We start from the raw sequence: 18258 nt of genomic DNA, 5'->3' as shown, positions 1-18258 counted from the left end.
AATTGGCTTATTGGATATAATCAAGATATAGGAAGGCTTAGACCCGGCAAACGCTATGAATATTCCAACTACAGTGGACTCCTGGTAATCCGGCCCCTGTCTAATTGCCCCCCTCCCCCCTGTTATCCCACACGTCTATTATTATGATTTATTGTTATATTTTTTGATAATCTTCGCTTACGTAGATAATGCATGTTTGCGCAGGTTACAATGTGCGCGACCACTATTGTGCTCAAACACCACTTTCGTTTCTTAAGTTAGAATTCGATATTAAGGCTTCTGTTTTGTTAAGTAAAAGACCAACGTTACAGTACATACGGCTGGTGTTAGATAAACATGATATAATTTATTTATTTCCATTTGTTCACAGTTAAAAAGACCGGCGGATGTTTCGGAGATTTGCACAAAATATACTTAATGGTGTACATGGTAAGTTCATAGTATTAATTATATACATATAAATAAAGATTAATGACCGTTCATCCTGTGATGAAAAAAATACAATTCGTCCCATTTTCATTTATTTATTTTTGGGAAAAACATAGCAAAGAATAATACACAAAAATTTGATACCAAAATAAGTCTCACAAAAGCCAACAAAGTTTCCACTGTTACATTAAAACATTGAGTGACTCTAATGAGAACAAATAATTCACAGATAATAATAAATAAATATTGGACAATATCACGTACATTACTCTGATCCCAATGTAAGTAGCTAAAGCACTTGTGTTATGGAAAATCAGAAGTAACGACGGTACCACAAACACCCAGACCCGAGACAACATAGAAAACTAATGAACTTTATCTACATCGACTCGGCCGGGAATCGAACCCGGGATCTCGGAGTGGCGTACCCATGAAAACCGGTGTACACACTACTCGACACGGAGGTCATCATATGTAATAATCAGAGTATATAAAATAAGGTTAATAAAAAAAACAAACAAAAGATTTTTATAAGGTTCCTAAGAACTTAAACAGATTTACGTTAAAGATATCTACATTACTGTAAAGTTTATTATAATTGTCTCAATGCTCTTATTAAAAAGCGATTTTTGGCAAAGTTCGTTCTACATAATGGGGGGACATAAAAGGTAATGAAAATTTTGTGATTTATTCGTCGTTTGCCTGCGAAAGTAAGCCAAAAAAGACAGGAAAATGTATTCATGTTTGTCTTTCAATACTGGGTTAGCCGTAAGGGATCAACGGGATACGGTCGTTCTGCACGAGATACACTTAACTAGGATCCGGACAATAGACACCACGTTAGGCACTATTTATGGATCTGTATAGTTTTAAGTAGATCTTTTCTATCCGTGTGTAACTAAGACGGATAGTTAGGTATAATATTGGGTTTATTTCCTCAATACATATGGCATTTGTCTGATGAATTTTCATTTATCGTGAAAAAATTCGTGAGAATTTTTTGCCATATTTACTCTACATCTTATCTTGAAATATGATCGAAGCTACCTCATTGAATGGGAAATGCCTTTGATTAGCAGTTGAACTCTTAATAGATGTTACCTGTTAAAATGTTTTAATAAGAGTGTTGCCAGTGCTTTTGTCTGTTATGCACGAGAAGAGTTTAGTTATTCAAGATATTTTAATTTAAAAAAATCTACGCTTTATTACTGTTTCATAAAAATATGTGTTCGATCAGTGATCGGAATTTAAATAATCATTATTTCAAAAATACATATACGAAAGAACTATTCACTTAGGACGCGACTTTGTTTTATACGATGTGGATATATCAATTTTTAAGATACGAATCGTGTTCCTGTTTAGATGCCATATATTAAATATATGAGCCGAGATGGCCCAGTGGTTATAACGCGTGCAATTTAACCGATGATTGCGGGTTCAAACCGAGGCTGGCACCACTGAATTTTCATGTGCTTATTTTGTGTTTATAATTCATCTCGTGTTCGGCTGTGAAGGAAAACATCGTGAGGGAACCTGCAAGTGTTTAATTTCAACGAACCTTCTCCTCAAAAAGAGAGCAGGCCTTAGCCCAGCAGTGGGAAATTTACAGGCTGTTAATGTTTTAACTACATGATGTATACAACTGATTGTAAGGATATACTGTCGAATCGGTCAATAAACAATTAACGTTATGTCGTACTAACTGTGCGTTACGCCTTCGTTAAGGTTAAATTCATACAATGTTTGGTAATGTACCAACCAACCGACCCGAAGTGGAAATGTCTAAAAATCCATTCTTAAAGACTGCTCACGTTATAATATGTGCCTATGTTCCAAATATCAGCTTTCTACGCTCAGTTGTTTTGTCTATGCTTTGTTAGTCGGTCAAGACGGACGATTTATCAGTACTGAAGGTATTAGAGAACACTTTCCTAATTTCAATATTTTTTTAAGTTCTTTTTGTCTTAAAAACATGGTTGATATATTTCACAAATTTTATAATGTATTTTTTTTAAGTACTTACGTAATATGTTTAATGGTTATTATATATCTAATAATCAAAATCAAAATATACTTTATTCAAGTAGGCTTTTACAAGCACTTTTGAATCGTCATTTTACAAACTAATTAAGTGAAGCTACCACCGCTTCGGAATGTAGATTCTACCGAGAAGATCCGGCAAAAACTCAGTACTCGTTTTCAACGTCTAAAAATACAGTCATCTCAGTTAAATACAATTATATAAGTATGTCATTTCTCCTGCCTGGGAGTCAACAAGAATTAACTCCACGCTTTTTTATCATCAATATAATCTTGTATCGAAAAATATGCTTTATTTACCAATGTACTTTTTACAATTGACTTGAATCTATGAAACGGCAAAGTTAAAAAATTCTGCAGGTAGTTACCATTGCTCCTTAAAGAAATTAATTAAGTATTTATCTATCTATCTGTCGCGTAATTATGTCGTTGATATAAACAAGATCGAGTTAATCTCGTAATATTCGATAATATCAGTATATATTTATTACAATCTAATACTATATTTTTTAAAGTGCGTTTACCAACACGGGTGAAAGCAAATGTTAGGTTCTCACGGTACATTTGTATCTCCCTTTCACACCTTCACAAATTTGTGTGGTAACGACAAGGACGGAACGATGTTTAATTTGCTCCATATAATCCCTTTCTCTTTATCCCTCATCCTTGTAAGGCCATTAACGCACTGACGCTCGTTTAAATTGTGTAATTGATAATAAATCGAAAATTCTAGAATGTATTCGTTTAATTTGCATAGACACGCTGATGGCTGGTAGCTCATCAGCGGAAAAAACAAAAGCAATTATATAAATTATATTTTATGTATCATAACGAAAATCAAAGCATACTTTATTCAAATTCACTTTCACAAGCACTTTTGAATCATTTAAAAGATAAAGGTTACTCTTTTCCTATATATAAAAATATCATCCATTATAAATAAATATAAATACAATAAGTAATTAATTAATTAAAATGATATTAAAAAAAAAACTGTTTATAATTTGTCTCGTGCGGTTATGCATAACATTAGTGTTGGATAACGCTCCAAGTTTTCTCGAGAGAAAAGTTTTTAGCCCAGCATTGGGACATTAATGTATTCCTTATTCAAGTAGGCTCATAAAAGCACTTTTGAATCGTCATGTTACACTTGAATTGAATTCAAAGCTACCACCGGTTCGGAAAGTAGATTCTACCGAGGAGAACCGGCAAGTAACTCAATAGTTACTCTTTTCCACAATTTAAATTAAAGATCCAGTCACGAAACAATATATACATATATATAACCTAAAAAAATTCTAAGTTCACGCTTTTTTACCTTTAATATAATCTCATTTTGAGTGATATATGATCAATGTTTTATATTGTCTCAGGAAGGATGTATTAACTTTGCGAACTAGGCGTTATTAGAGTGATAATTCCAACAACCAGTATCAAAATATTTGAATATGAAACTAATTGTAACCACGATAAGTCAGGCTACGTTGCCAGTGTTATAACTTTGTGTTTGCTAAATATTGTGCGTACCGCAGTGCGCAAGTCCCTCGCGTCTGCCATTTCGCAATATACCCAAAATTGTACCATCAAGATATATACTAAAATGGTCGTTGTCTGAACATTTATTCAGCTAGTAATTCGATACGGTTTCGTTTGTTTTGTTGTTTATATATTAATGTTTTTGTTGTAAAATTGTTTTTTGTACACAAATGATTGTGCTAGGAATTAGGAATATACTTAACTTAAAGGTTTCTTGGAGCAACCAGTCTGAACGAAGTTACTTTTGCTGTTTTATACTATGTATTATTTAAAAATCATTTCAATTGTTAAGAAACGTTGGACAATAATTAAATGAAACAGAAAGCGTACAAAATTAAAGCTGATTTGAACTGTGTTGTGCAGGAATATTTCGACTAAAATACTAATGAGCTATAAAGTAAGCCCACTACTGGGCTAAGACCTCATTTTTTTTTTAGTTGTAATGAAATAGGCGTTTGTCTCTCCATCTCACCTGATGGAAAGTGTAGGTGAAGCGAAGGCGGTACACGCCCATCCAAAAGAAACCTGTTCACTCTACTCTTAAAGGATCCAGAGTTCAACTTATAAGGAAAAATAGAACCAGACAGGTCGTTCCAAATCTTGGCGACTCTTACCAAAAACGAGCTGTCAAGCCGTTTAGTTCGAATTTTGGGTATGTCAACAACGTATGGATGAAACTTTTGCCTGCGCCTAGTAGTCCGATAAAGGAATGGAGATGGCTCAATCAGTTCGAAAAGAGCCTTCGGGCACTCTCCGAAGTGTGTCCTATAAAGGGTTGTTTGTCGCTTTTATTAGTGTTTCTGTTGGTTGCAACATGTATGCACGACCTGATTTATATGTAACTATGAAAACCCGGCTTCGCACAGGTAAAATAAATAATACGTTTTATTCTTTACTTTTCATAAACTTTTATTTTAATTTTATTGTGGATAAGTTTTCACGAAGTTTGCACGAATTTATTATTTGGATCACACTTACTGAACGCACCCGTAAACGTCAAACATGGCCGCCCGTTGAACTGTCATGTCATGGAATTTTATTAATTTAATATCGTAATATCTCGATTACACGAATTTTGCGCATATACGTTGTCGACTAAAAAATCATAATTTTTTTATGATCTATAATTGTGGACAGGTTTCGATCGTGTCTATCGTAAACCGAACGACCGCACGAAATTATGAATATAGATATAAGAAATAGTCTTCGCCCATTGGCCGAAATTTTACCATAGATAAGTGTTAGTTTACCATAGATAATTTGAGGCTAATATGAATGAGTTTGCATTAGGCAAAAGCTTATTAATAGCTAACTAAGAAAATAAGATTGGTGACCAACGAAGGGATGTTTCGAAATCTGCGTATGTTTACCTTCGACAGCCTCGTTGGTCCAGTGTCAAGGCAAATCCAGAGATCATGGGCTCGAACCCCAGGTCGGGCCGATAAAAAGTGATTAAGTTTTTCGATTTATCAGTAACAGTAATCGGAGTCTGGATGTTGGAAGTGTGTTGCAAAACGCTAAGAGCCATTGGTCCTGCACCTGAACTGTTTCCGGTCATGTCGTATTCGTTCCAGAAGAAGAGAGCGAAGGGAAAAAGAGTGCACCTGTGTTTAAGATTCTCTTGTGCAATTCAATATGCTGCTCTCCCTTGAGATGGGTCGCTGTGACATAAATCGGTCAGAACAGCATCAAATAAATAAATAAATAAATAAATATTGGACAACACTTTATTAGCCGAGATGGCCCAGCGGTTAGAACGCGTGCATCTTACCCGATGATTTCGGGTTAAAAGCACCACTGAATATTCATGTGCATAATTTGTGTTTATAATTCATCTCGTGCTCGGTGAAGGAAAACATCGTAAGCAAACCTGCATGTGTCTAATTTCAACGAAATTCTGCCACATGTGTATCCACCAACGCGCATTGGAGTAGCGTGGTGGTATATGCTCCATACCTCCTCCTCAAAGGGCGAGGAGGCCTTAGCCCAGCAGTTGGAAATTTACAGGCTGTTAATGTTGTTACATAACTGAGTTTATATGCAAACCCGTTTGGATAGGCACCTCACACTCATCAGAGGTTCTATCGCCTATCAGCAATACTTTTTGATGTGATAGATTGAAGGGTGAGTGAGCCAGTGTAATGCAGGCATAAGAGAAATAACATCTTAGCTCTCGAGGTTGGTAGTGCATTGGTGATGTAAGGTATGGACGGTGATGAGCACTTACCATCAGGTGGAATATTTGCCCGTCTGCCTAACATTACATAAAAAAATATCCTATAAATGTGGAAGTTTTTTTCTCACAGATTATTTCGACAATGTTTTCATTTCTCGCCTTAACTGCTTAAGTAATGACATCTTTGTCACGATCTCTTCGATACAAATAGTTTAAACGGTACCTAACACATGACAAACACGCGCTCGGTGACTACGAATGGACATCTCCATACAACATAAAACAAAGTATCCGTCCACCTTTACCCTTAAATAAGCAGAGTGATTCAAGAGGAAGGTTTATATGAGTGCTAGCCGGAAACTAATATGAATTTAACCTATAAGTTGTATATAGACCTTTATTGTATTGAATTAAAGCCATAGCGGGTAGCCAGTAATAATTAAGAGTTACCTTTTTCATATAAAGTATTTTAATGTTCAACTTTTTTTTTAGGATGAGAGGGGGCGCGCTGGGCGCCGCGACGGTGCCGCTTTGCCTAATTCAATAAAGGTTAGTATTATTTATAAGTAATAGGGTTGGAACGTATACGTTACAATTAATCCTAATATAATGACGATTGTGTATGTCACTGTAGAATTGTGAATACCGTTAGATTATAATCTATCTCGCGAGATAGTGAACCGTAACATACTGCTTACGATTCAACCCGTCATTTTTCGGGAGATTATAATCTATCGTAGTAAATTTCAGTTAAATTATAAAAACTTTAACCTAACCTAACCGAAATATTATGAACTATTAAAATATATAGTTTATGTTTTATCGTAATTTGAATAAACGTTCACAATCTTTCGATATAGATACAATTCCGCGAGATAGATTATTATCTAACGTTTTTTACAAATTTACGATATATATAGTCAGCTATATCTGATTGACATAATAACTGTCATACAAGTTTGTAAAAAATCACTTGACATCTCACTCGTGTACTGTTGCTAAATCAATACTTTGCACAGCTTGGTGGTATTGCTTGTTGGTAGGGCTTTGTGCATGCCCGCCTGGCCACGCACTCATCAGATATTCTGCCGCCAAGCAGTTATCAATCCAAGCAGTTGCCGCCAAGCAATAGTTGGTATCGTTGTGTTCCGGCTTGAAGGGTGAGCGAGCGAGGGTAACTACAGGCACAAGGGACGTAACATCTTAGTTCCCACGGTCAGTGGCGCATTGGCGAAGTAAGGAATAGTTAATACAACTGGCCCATTTCCCCGGTCCGCCTACTTATTACAAATAAATTGAAATTTGTTTTGAAGCGCGAGTGAGCCAGGTAAACAAAGCAGTATCTCGTCGCCAATTTAGAAATAAAAATGTTTATTGAATATGGAAGCATTACATTTTAATGATTGTCAGTCTACCACCGGTTCGGGAGAAAACACCACATATCTGATAAGAACCGGCGAAAGAATATCAGATGTCTGTCTATAGGTCAAGGAATACACAACTCGGTTGACAGATAAAAAAATTGACCTCTTCGATGATACTCGATATGATTTAACAAACTATCCAAGCTAAGCCCCCCCCATAAGTGCTTATAAATCGTGTACTTACGTCCAACACACACACACACACACCAAGACTGGATACAATCGTGTATAGTTAATTCGAGTCTAGATCAGCGATCTGATATTATTTAATTGATCTATTCATTTGTCAATTATCGGAAACTTTGAGGAATTGATGGTAAGTGGGGGGGGGGGGTGTAATGGTAGGAATTACATAATCGTACGAGCATTATCTGTCTGTAAATATTATTTCGCTTTTAGGAACATAGCAGACCGTGAATGTGGTACTGGTGGGTAAAAGGCTCGTGTCCTAGTGGGGGGAAGGTTTAATTGATGGCTTTGAGCAAGTCAATCAATCACCCAGTGATCCCATATGGCATACATACACTATCACAATGCAAGCGTGATATAAGGGGTATTTTTTACAGGATCAATGTCTACCAACAGTGGTGACCACTTGACATCAACCCGGCTGTGTCTGTCTGCCTACTTTCATTATTTATATGTATATCACGACCTAATCTTTTCTGATATCGATTTAAGATAATAGGTACTTATTTTAGAATATTCTAGAATTTCTATCCAAGCGAGGTCGGGACGAGCTAACGAATTAAGTAAAGATCTTTGGATATTAAAATTGTTGTTGCGATTTCTACTCGACTCCGTTGTACGATCAACTTATGTAGGAAGTTACGAAAGGTGCCGCGCCTCTGCCACGCCTCATAGTGAAGCGACTGTATGATATCGATATTCTTAATTAATGTTAAATTTAAAACATTTTCGATGTTGCACTTTTGTGCTATCTACTTAAACATCATGTTCTGTGTCATCATCTCTTCCGTCAGACAGACAGCCTCTGAGGATCCGGGTCGGTACTCAATACATGTAAACTCAACGATTATAAACTCAAACGAAAACTGTCAAGTTCTCTAAATAAAATAGGCTTGGCTTTGATTTGTTGATTCAGGTTTAAACATAATCTTTGTAAATACTTCCTATTGTAGATACGATTATAGTATGAACAGCACAGACAGTTGTGGTGAATATTTTAAAGAAATGTAGGTGTAGATTGATTGCGCATAGCCGATGCTATGATAAGTATGTTACCGAGTTTATAAGCCTTGTATCAAAATAATAAGTACGTACTTATAAAGGTGCGCGCTTGAGTAGTTCTATTTAATCGGGATTTTTAATAATGACAATAAATGAATAATAATTATGTTTTTCTTTTATTCAGACTCGCTCACGAATTTAAAATTTTTAATAAAATAAACGTTGTTAAATAAGTTAAGATGTTAAGGCGTCTGTTTCAAGCGTCTTGACACTTGGTTGAAGGCTTAGCGAGCAACTTTACTAAGTAGTTTTCATGCTACCTAATGGGCGCGCCATTAAAAAAACACTCTCGTAATTTTTTATTACATGCCAAAAGAGGTATAACTTTAATTAATATAAATATCGCATTCTAATTGTAATTTAACTTTCTATTTAAAAAGAGAAACTTAAAAGGCCGTCACTGGACTCTCGTTCAAAACCAAAATCAAAATCTTCTTTATTCAAGTAGGCTCATAAAAGCAGTTTTGAATTGTCATGTTAAATGTTGAATTAAACGTAAAAATACGGTTATATATGAAATATTGAAGCCATTCATTAAATATCTAAGTCGACTGAGATTCAAAAGTGCAATATGTAAAACATTCAAAACTAAAACAAAATACGTAGGTATTTTGTTTTTCAAGTAAATCCATAATCATTATAAACTTCAAAGCCATCACGCACCGTTACAGCGTTATCGAGTAAAACGCACACACGTATAAACGACAGGATCCGATACATTGATCGGTTACAGGAAACGGAATAATTGAACATATAATTAACGCTAATATTATCAATTTTCAAACAGATATCGTAAAAAACAATCAATTTCGCCAAACAAGGCGTTTAATTAGATACATTTATGCGTTTTGATCGATGTATTGCGATACGGTGTATAATTAAAACGTATTAATAATTTATATCGATAAATACACGTCACTAGTGTAACTCGCGTGCGTCGGGACCGGCGGAGTGTGAAAATGTGTTTCTTCACGCGTTCAAAGACAAAATATTACAGCAATATTCAACATTGCTATGATACTCATTAGTGGAAAACGAATATTCATCAAGAATGTCATGAGATAATCAAATGAAATCAAATCAAAATATACTTTATTCAAGTAGGCTTTTACAAGCACTTTTGAATCGTCATTTAACAAACTATTTAAAGTAAAGCTACCACCGGTTCGGAATGTAGATTCTTCCGAGAGGAACCAGCAAGAAACTCAGTAGTTACTCTTTTTCAATATCTAAAAATACAGTCATGTTAGTTAAATACGATTATATATGTATGTTATGTCTCCTGCCTGGAAGTCAACAAGCATTAACTCCACGCTTTTTTGTCATTAATATAATCTTGCATGGAATAATATGCCTTCTTTACCGATGTACTTTTTACAATTGACTTGAATCTATGAAACGGAAAAGTTAATAATGCCTGCGGAATCTTATTATAGAAGCGGATACCTTGCCCCAAGAATGATTTATTGACTTTGCGAAGTCGGAAACTTGGCGTTCTAAGCTTATCCTTACTTCTTGTGCACATACAATGATTATCGCTGATTTTATCAAAGTGATCAATGCTACGGTGAATATACATAATATTGTTGATAACACTAAGAATCTTGAATCGACTGATGTGTTTTTTAGTTTCAAATATAACGGTGGTACCACCATCCATAGACATTACTTACGTCGCCAATACGCCACTGACCGTTCTAATTACGTCCCTCGTGCCTGTAGTTACACAGGCTCATCGTTCGAACCGGAACACGACAATATGTGACGAGACGTTGATACCTAGCCAGCAGGGCCGGACCGTAAGTTTAAGGGGCCCTGGGCTAACACTACTTAGGGGCCCACCTAAGAATATAGACTTGAATTAAATTAATTGAATGAGTTTGATTAATTGCAGGAGTCGTAAGGCTGCAAACCATACGATCTGTTTAATTTAATAAAATTATGGATTCCTTCGCATTATCGTCTGTTTTTGACTTTGACTTTACTAGGCTGGGGCCCCCTTGAATCCACGGGGCCCTGGGCTGAAGCCCAAAAAGCCATATGGTAGATCCGGCCCTGCTAGCCAGTCGATATCATTTTCAGACAAGGTTAGTGTTTATATAAAACTATCGAGATTTACACAGTAAAGAAATAAAAAGATCGTCTCCCGACTGTTTTATATAAAAAACGTTACCTGTATATAAATGATTCATTGAGTTTTTCATGAGACATCGTGCACACATACATACATACATACACAATAAGGATTGTATTAATTAGGTTTTCAATAAATATTTAACCCTCTACTTAAATGTAATATAATCTTCTATACATGTAATAAAATTGGAGTGTCTGTTTGTAATATTAAATTAATAATTACATTACATTAACAGCCTGTAAATTTCCCACTGCTGGGCTAAGGTCTCCTCTGCCTTTGTGGAGAAGGTTTACAGCATATTCCACCACGCTGCTCCAATGCGGGGTGGTAGAATACACATGTGGCCGAATTTCGTTGAAATTAGACACATGCAGGTTTCCTCACGATGTTTTCCGTTACCGCCGAGCACGAGATGAATTATGAACACAAATTAAGCACATGAAAATTCAGTGGTGCCTGCCTGGCCTTGACCCCGAAATGATCGGTTAAGATGCACGAGTTCTAACCACTGGGCCAATATTTTTTTGATTTTTTTCCACAAAAATATCTTAAAAACAAAAAAAAAAATCGTTATGAAACTTGTACTGCGGATTATTTTAAAAACATAACCGTTTTCTTAGCTTTCCAAAAACGTATAACAACTACGAAATTATTTCAAAACAACCGAAATAAAATGACCACAAAGGAAGCTGATGAAAACTCCCTTTTTTCTGTTTCGACTGTCTAAATATAAGGCATCCGTTGTTCGTGGCGTTGATCCGTCAGTATCAAGTCAATGGCAGCTCCTGAATTACGCCTCGTAGAAAATTGCTTCATAAGCGAAATTCGTCCTTACTTGAATATCACAACTGAGTATTATTATAGTCTTATATCTTATTAAAACTTATTAAACCACAAAGTCATGATAGTATAAATAAAAACACTTCAATAGTCAGTCCGGGCGTGGCGCCGGCGCACGATTTAATAGTTTACGCAATCAAATACACGAAGCATCTTTAATGTGTCGTACCAAGTGATAGCGGGCTTCATAGGCGGAGCGATTTTTTATTTGACCTCGGTAGGTGGATGTGAAAATAAACCATCTGATGGTAAGCCGTCAGTTTAACCATTCCTTACATCGCCAATGCGGTATACTTGGAAACTGAGATGTTATGACCCTTGTGGCTGTTACACTGGCTCACTCACCCTTTAATCCAGAACATAATAATAACTATTATCTCTGCTTGGTGGTAGAATATGTTATGTTTGGTGGCACTAACTCTGAAACGAGTAAACTTTAATTCAAGTTTCAATCGAACGTAAAGCTACTTCTGGTTCCATGTTGATGTAAAAAGTAAGGTATCATATAAACCTGTTCCACTCTTGGGCTTAGTTCCTCTATATTTAAGGAAACGGTTCAGGTGGGGGGAGGGGTATACACAAACTCAACTGTCCTTGTTTGTCATCGGTTAAGATGCACGTGTCGTAATCACTGCCATGTGGCATAATTTAACCTGACGGCCATTGTTTTTTTTTTTCATCACTGATCACGAGATTCATTAAAGGTTAGTTGCGTTTGCTCAGACTCTAATGATAAGTATTTGCCGTTATTTTTTTTTGTAATTCACATCTTGAAGATTTTAAAAGTGAAATATTTTTGTTCTACAACGTTTGGTCTTATTCAGACATTAATGTATATTTAAGCGTTTTATCCGAACGTAGCCCATCTTACGTAATGCACGACTCACCTTCAGATATGGGCGTGGTGTTTGTAACGGCGGGATCATAAGCAGAGCGATTTTCTTTTTATTATCCTTCTGATATTGTATCTACTAACCCGTATTGACACAGTATTGTAAGCCTATAAATTATTTATAATATAAATTATAAATGTATTGAATACTTTTTGTTTTGACATTTTTATAAATAAAAGTAGACAAATAATATTTTTTAATTGGACATGGGAATCGTTGAATCTGGGTTGAAAACGGAAGATACTGGATGATTGTAACAAAAACCGGAAAAATAAATATTGTAAACTATATTAAATATTGTTAATCATTTGTTAATTATTGTTTATTAGTTCCTGTTAACTTGAAGAAGGGTCTTCACGTAGAACTTATACGATACGACTTGGGAACCTTCAAAAAAAGAGCGTACTCCTTCCTAAAAGGCCGGCAACGCACCTGCAACCCCCCTGGTGTTGTCCATGGGCGGTGGTAATCACTTTCCATCAGGCGAGCCTCCTGCTCGTTTGCCCCCTATAACATAAAAAAAAGAAAAGTATCTTACGTGCCATAAGTATTAAAAAGTAAAGTAAAAGCCTCTAAATGTCCCACTACTGGGCTATGGCCTACTCTCTCGTTGAGGAGAAGGTTTGAAGCGAATTTCACCATTCTTTCCCATGTGGGTTTATAGATACACATGTGGCAGGATTTTGAAATGAGACGCAAAATTTCATCCTGCTCGACCTACCTGACAGTTAGCAAGTTTACATTGGATTGGATTTTAAAGTTTTAGAAAGTAGGTTCTAGAAAAATCTGTGGTTTTATTTTTCGAATTATTTTGGAATATAACGCTTGAAATTTAATTATTCAAACGTAACTGTAGTGATGCTACATGAAAATATTATAATATAGGCGTATGTAGAATAGAGATAGCCCAGAACTTACAACACGTGAATTTTAACCGAGTTTAACTCGAACAAACACCATTGTATTTTCCTATGCTTTATTTGTATTGTAATTCAATTCGTATTCGCTGTTAGGTTTAGGTTTAAAGAACTTTATTATCAACAAAGACATACAGTCACTTATGTGATAGCATAAATTACAGTAGGAACATGCAATTCTAAGTACAGTTATTATAAGCAAAAACAAGACAAAAACAAATACAATTATGCTCAATTTTGTCCCAATGTTTGTGGTGAAGGATGAATGGCTGTTAGCCATTGTGACAGTATCTGCATACTTGGATGAAGCCTCTCACTTGTTTATCTTCGAAGTAACCCCTCGCCGATCTTTAAAACCGCATTAGAGTGATGTGTTGACAACACCTCTTCTAGAGGAAGAGGACGACTTATTTCATAATATATAAAGGCGGACGGGATAATGGCTCATCAGATATTAAGAAGATAATGAGCCACCAACCTTGGTATCTAAGGTGTCCTTTGTGCCCGTAGTTACGCCGTCTCACTTACCTTACAAACCGGAACACTGAAATATTAAATACTGCTGTTTGGTATGTTGAATAGGTGATGAGAAGGCGGTATAAACCCAGACGGTCTTGCACAAAGCCCTACCGCCAAGCACTTATATAGTTTTTTTTTTAAAGGAAAATTACACATTAGAGATCTAATTATGAATGTTTTAACATTTAACCTCGGGCGTGGCGCGTTCGCACGAATTGAAACTTACGTAAATTGATGTGCAGTGTCTTCGAAATACGTGTGGGTTGCGAGTGTGAGCGTTTTAATTAGTTCAGAGAGTTCGTTACTCAGTAGATTGTTTTATATGAGCCGGGCAAACGTGGGTTTATTGTGATTATTTTATATGTTGATGCAGTATCTTTTATTAATATATAATTAATCTTTTTGTTTTTTTTAGAACATTTGATTACTTACTAACTAATATTTTATTTCATTTAGAGTAATTACTTCTGATCTAGAGCAGTTTGGGTAACTAGAGTACTACTCATGATTTTTGTGGAACATATGCTGTATTTAAATGAAAACTAGTGATAGATTAACCTACATAACATTGTACATATATCCTGAGTGGTCCATTTATTGTGGACCAAAATTTTTAATATATTTCTTGATAGATTATATATTTCACGGTGGCAGCTTTATAGTTATCTAGTCGAGAGTTTCAAAAGTGCTTGTAAGAGCCTATTTGAGTAAAGTACGTTCTTACTTTTGCTTAATGTTATTGTACTTGTATTGTCTTGACGTTTGTTCTGATATCCAAAACGGCGGTAGTATTTAAATACTGACGATTCAAAAACGCTTCATTGTGAAATTTACTCGAATACATTTGATTTGATTTACTCTCTGATGGATTGAAAAATCATTTGCTATTTTTAAGTTTACTATTTGATGCGTTATGAAAAATAAAGAGTGTTTTTTTTTATGATACGTGCACTCGGTTGATATTAAAACTACACGATGAAGTTGCTCGCTAAATCGCCAATTAAGAGTCAAGTCACTCCTTATATTTCTATCTCACTTCCCCATGCGGAAACAGAAAGAGATATGTCCAGTTATTTTAAATGTATTTGCCATTTGTCATTGTGTATCGTGTATTATAGGATAAATCTTATTTTAAAATGTTTATTTTGTTATAAATCGAAACTGGGTCGATCAGCTAGTTTTGTGATAACGATTTAACTTTACCAGGGCGTGGTACGTTCACACGACCGAATGTTGCGTAAATTGATGCTAGGTGCTTCTTCGAATCGACGGGTTGTGGTCCAAGTGATAGCGAGGTCATTTTAGTTTTACATATTTATTTCATATGTGTTTCCAACTCATATTGGAACAGCGTGGTGGGTATCAGATCTTCTCATTATAAAGGGGATGAATTACAAGTTTTTATAATGTAGTTTAAATTGTTTGTAATAGTTGTATGTTCATGCACTCTGTTAGTAGTGTATTTTTGTCAATCAAGAGCTGACTGCAAATATGCTAGGGATTTAAAGCATCAGGTTAAGTACCTTATATATTCTACCGACTATACAGCACTATTCAGTATGGTTATGTTGCGGTTTGATGGGCGAGTGAACCTTAATACTACAGGCACAAGGGATATAACGTCTTTTCCCAAGGTTGAGATGATGTGAGAAATGGGTGACATTTCTTTCAGTCCCCTTGTCTATGAGTAGTGGTGACCACTTACCATCAGGTAGCTCATTTGCCAGTCCGCCTATATATATAACGAAGTGGCTTGTCCCGGCTTGTTTTTAAAAAACGTTCAGCATTGCTGACGTCACGAATGTCAGGGTTTGGATTTCTATCCATTCTCGAAGGTATGAAATTTAAACTCAGGAAATATTCTTCTCTGATTTATTCCAAACTGAGGAGGTCGCTCCGACGGCTCGAACAAGCCTCTCGATACCGGCGGGCGTTCGGCCTTTTATAACAAAAATGGGTGGGGGCACTATTCACTCAATTTAACACCTGTTTATGGACAGTAAAATATTTCAAACTAATTTAACATCTCAAAATTCACTAAATATTATTAATTTAATAGTGAAACAGTTTTCAATTATTAAAAATAATTAAAACAATAATTTCCGGGCGCGTGTTTTTCTTAAATACGTGATATTCCGTCGACATATATATGACATAAAAAGTTAGATATGTGTTATGCTACATGTATTGAATTATAACTGATATCTATGATATATGTACATATAACAAAATTGGAGTGTCTGTTTGTAATATTAAAATGTTTTTCTATCTGTCTGTTTGTTCCGGATAATCTCTGGAACGGCTGGACCGATTTCGACGGTACTTTCACTGGCAGATAGCTGATGGAATAACGAGTAACTTAGGCTACAACAATAACTTTTTTGTTAAATTCAAACGCGCACGAAGTCGCGGGCTCAGCTATTATATGATATAACTATCGGCCACAGAGATATCACGTCTATCCGGTTGGTGGTGCATTGGCGATGTTAGGAATGGTTAATATTACAACACAAATGTTACCCATTAGGCTGCGAACTTTGTTTTTTTATAATTGAACGTCTCAATTCTTACCCAATATCGTACATCACATTTCATCAGTAGTTTTCCGATTACAAAGTTTATAATGATATTATTAATTATTTATGTGTAATGGAGGTTGTAAGCCGAGATGGCCCAGTGGTTAGAACGCGTGCATCTTAACCGTTGATTTATTATATATAACCGTTTATAATTCTTCTCGTGCTCGGCGGTGAAGGAGAACATCGTGAGGAAACCTACATGTGTCTAATTTCAACGAAATTCTGCCACATGTGTATTCCACCAACCCGCATTGGAGCAGCGTGGTGGAATATGCTCCATACCTTCTCCTCAACGGGAGAGGAGGCCTTAGCCCAGCAGTGGGAAATTTACAGGCTGATTATGTTATGTTATATTATGGAGGTTGTAAACGTTTTATAATTACGATGCAGTATTGAGGTGAGCGCGAGTTAGGTCTCATTTAAGATGAGACCTAACTCGCGCTTAAGTGGCATAAGAGGCGTGGCGCACGATCGGCCTTTGCGCAACGCATGCACGACTCGTCTTGATCTAAGGACGTGGGGTGCCACTGATAGCGGCGTTACAAGCGGAGCGATTAGGCGTTTTTTTTATATTAATCTGATATTGCTGATAGGAAACATAATATTAAAAAAGGCGCGTGTACGCGTGTGAGGATTTCGAATTCTTTGGCGTAATTGAAAATAGTTTTTAATTGCATGCGATTCATATACTGCGGTAAAATAATAATTGTGATTTTTTTTTCACAACGACTGTAACACTGACTCAAAAATTTTTACATTAATAATTTGTATTTGTGATGAAAATAAATATTGTGAAATAAGATAAGATGAGCAGTTGACTTTTCTGCAGTGAGCAACTTCATCGCGTAGTTTTCATGTCTCCCTGTTGGCATAAAAATTCACTCTCATTCTTTTCTCATAATTCACCTAAAGAAACTTCAAAGAACTGCACATAATACTCACTGTCGTTGTTGGCCTGGTGGTTTTTGTATCTTTTATTTTTTATGGTGTCTGAAGGTGGACGTGCAAATTGGGTCTCCTGATGGTAAGTGGTCACCACCGTTCATAGACAATGGCGCTGTAAGAAATATTGACAATTCCTTACATCACCAATGCACCGTCATTAGACATTCTACCGCCAAACAGCAGTTCAGTAGTGTTGTGTTCCGGTTTGAATGGTGAATGAGCCGGTGTATATACAGGCACATAATATTTTAGTTCTCTAGGCTGGTGACGCATTGCCGATGTAGGGAATGGTAATATTTCTTGCAGAGCCATTGCCATTGGTCGATCATCATCATGATCATGATCAGCCTGTACTATTCCACTGTTGGACGTAGGCCTCCCCCAAGGCGCGCCACTGAGCCCGGTCTTCGGCCCTTCTCATCCATAGGTCGATGGTGACCACTTACGATCAGGTGGCCCTTTCGTTCGTCCGCCTACTTATATCATAAAAAACGTTTTCCCTGGTTGACATTCCCCTGTTATTAAGTTTTTCTATCAAAAATAGAGAAAGAAGAAGAAATAGGAACACC

The 18258-nt window shown here is 36.1% G+C and overlaps 1 protein-coding gene across 2 annotated transcripts in view; it reads left to right on the top strand.

Moving 5' to 3' along the window:
• Window positions 1–18258, top strand: part of LOC113391709 (Krueppel-like factor 3) — a 56855-nt gene that overhangs the window by 3902 nt on the left and 34695 nt on the right. For both annotated transcript variants that reach the window (XM_064220027.1, XM_064220026.1), the window contains exons 3-4: window positions 371–429; window positions 6677–6733. In XM_064220027.1, the coding sequence (XP_064076097.1) occupies window positions 418–429; window positions 6677–6733 (69 nt within the window). In that variant the 5' untranslated portion in view covers window positions 371–417. The remainder of the gene's footprint in view (window positions 1–370; window positions 430–6676; window positions 6734–18258) is intronic.

The sequence above is a fragment of the Vanessa tameamea genome, chromosome 30 (assembly GCF_037043105.1).
Source record: "Vanessa tameamea isolate UH-Manoa-2023 chromosome 30, ilVanTame1 primary haplotype, whole genome shotgun sequence".
In the NCBI taxonomy this organism is placed as follows: Eukaryota; Metazoa; Arthropoda; class Insecta; order Lepidoptera; family Nymphalidae; genus Vanessa; species Vanessa tameamea.
This window is presented reverse-complemented; position numbering and strand designations above follow the sequence as displayed.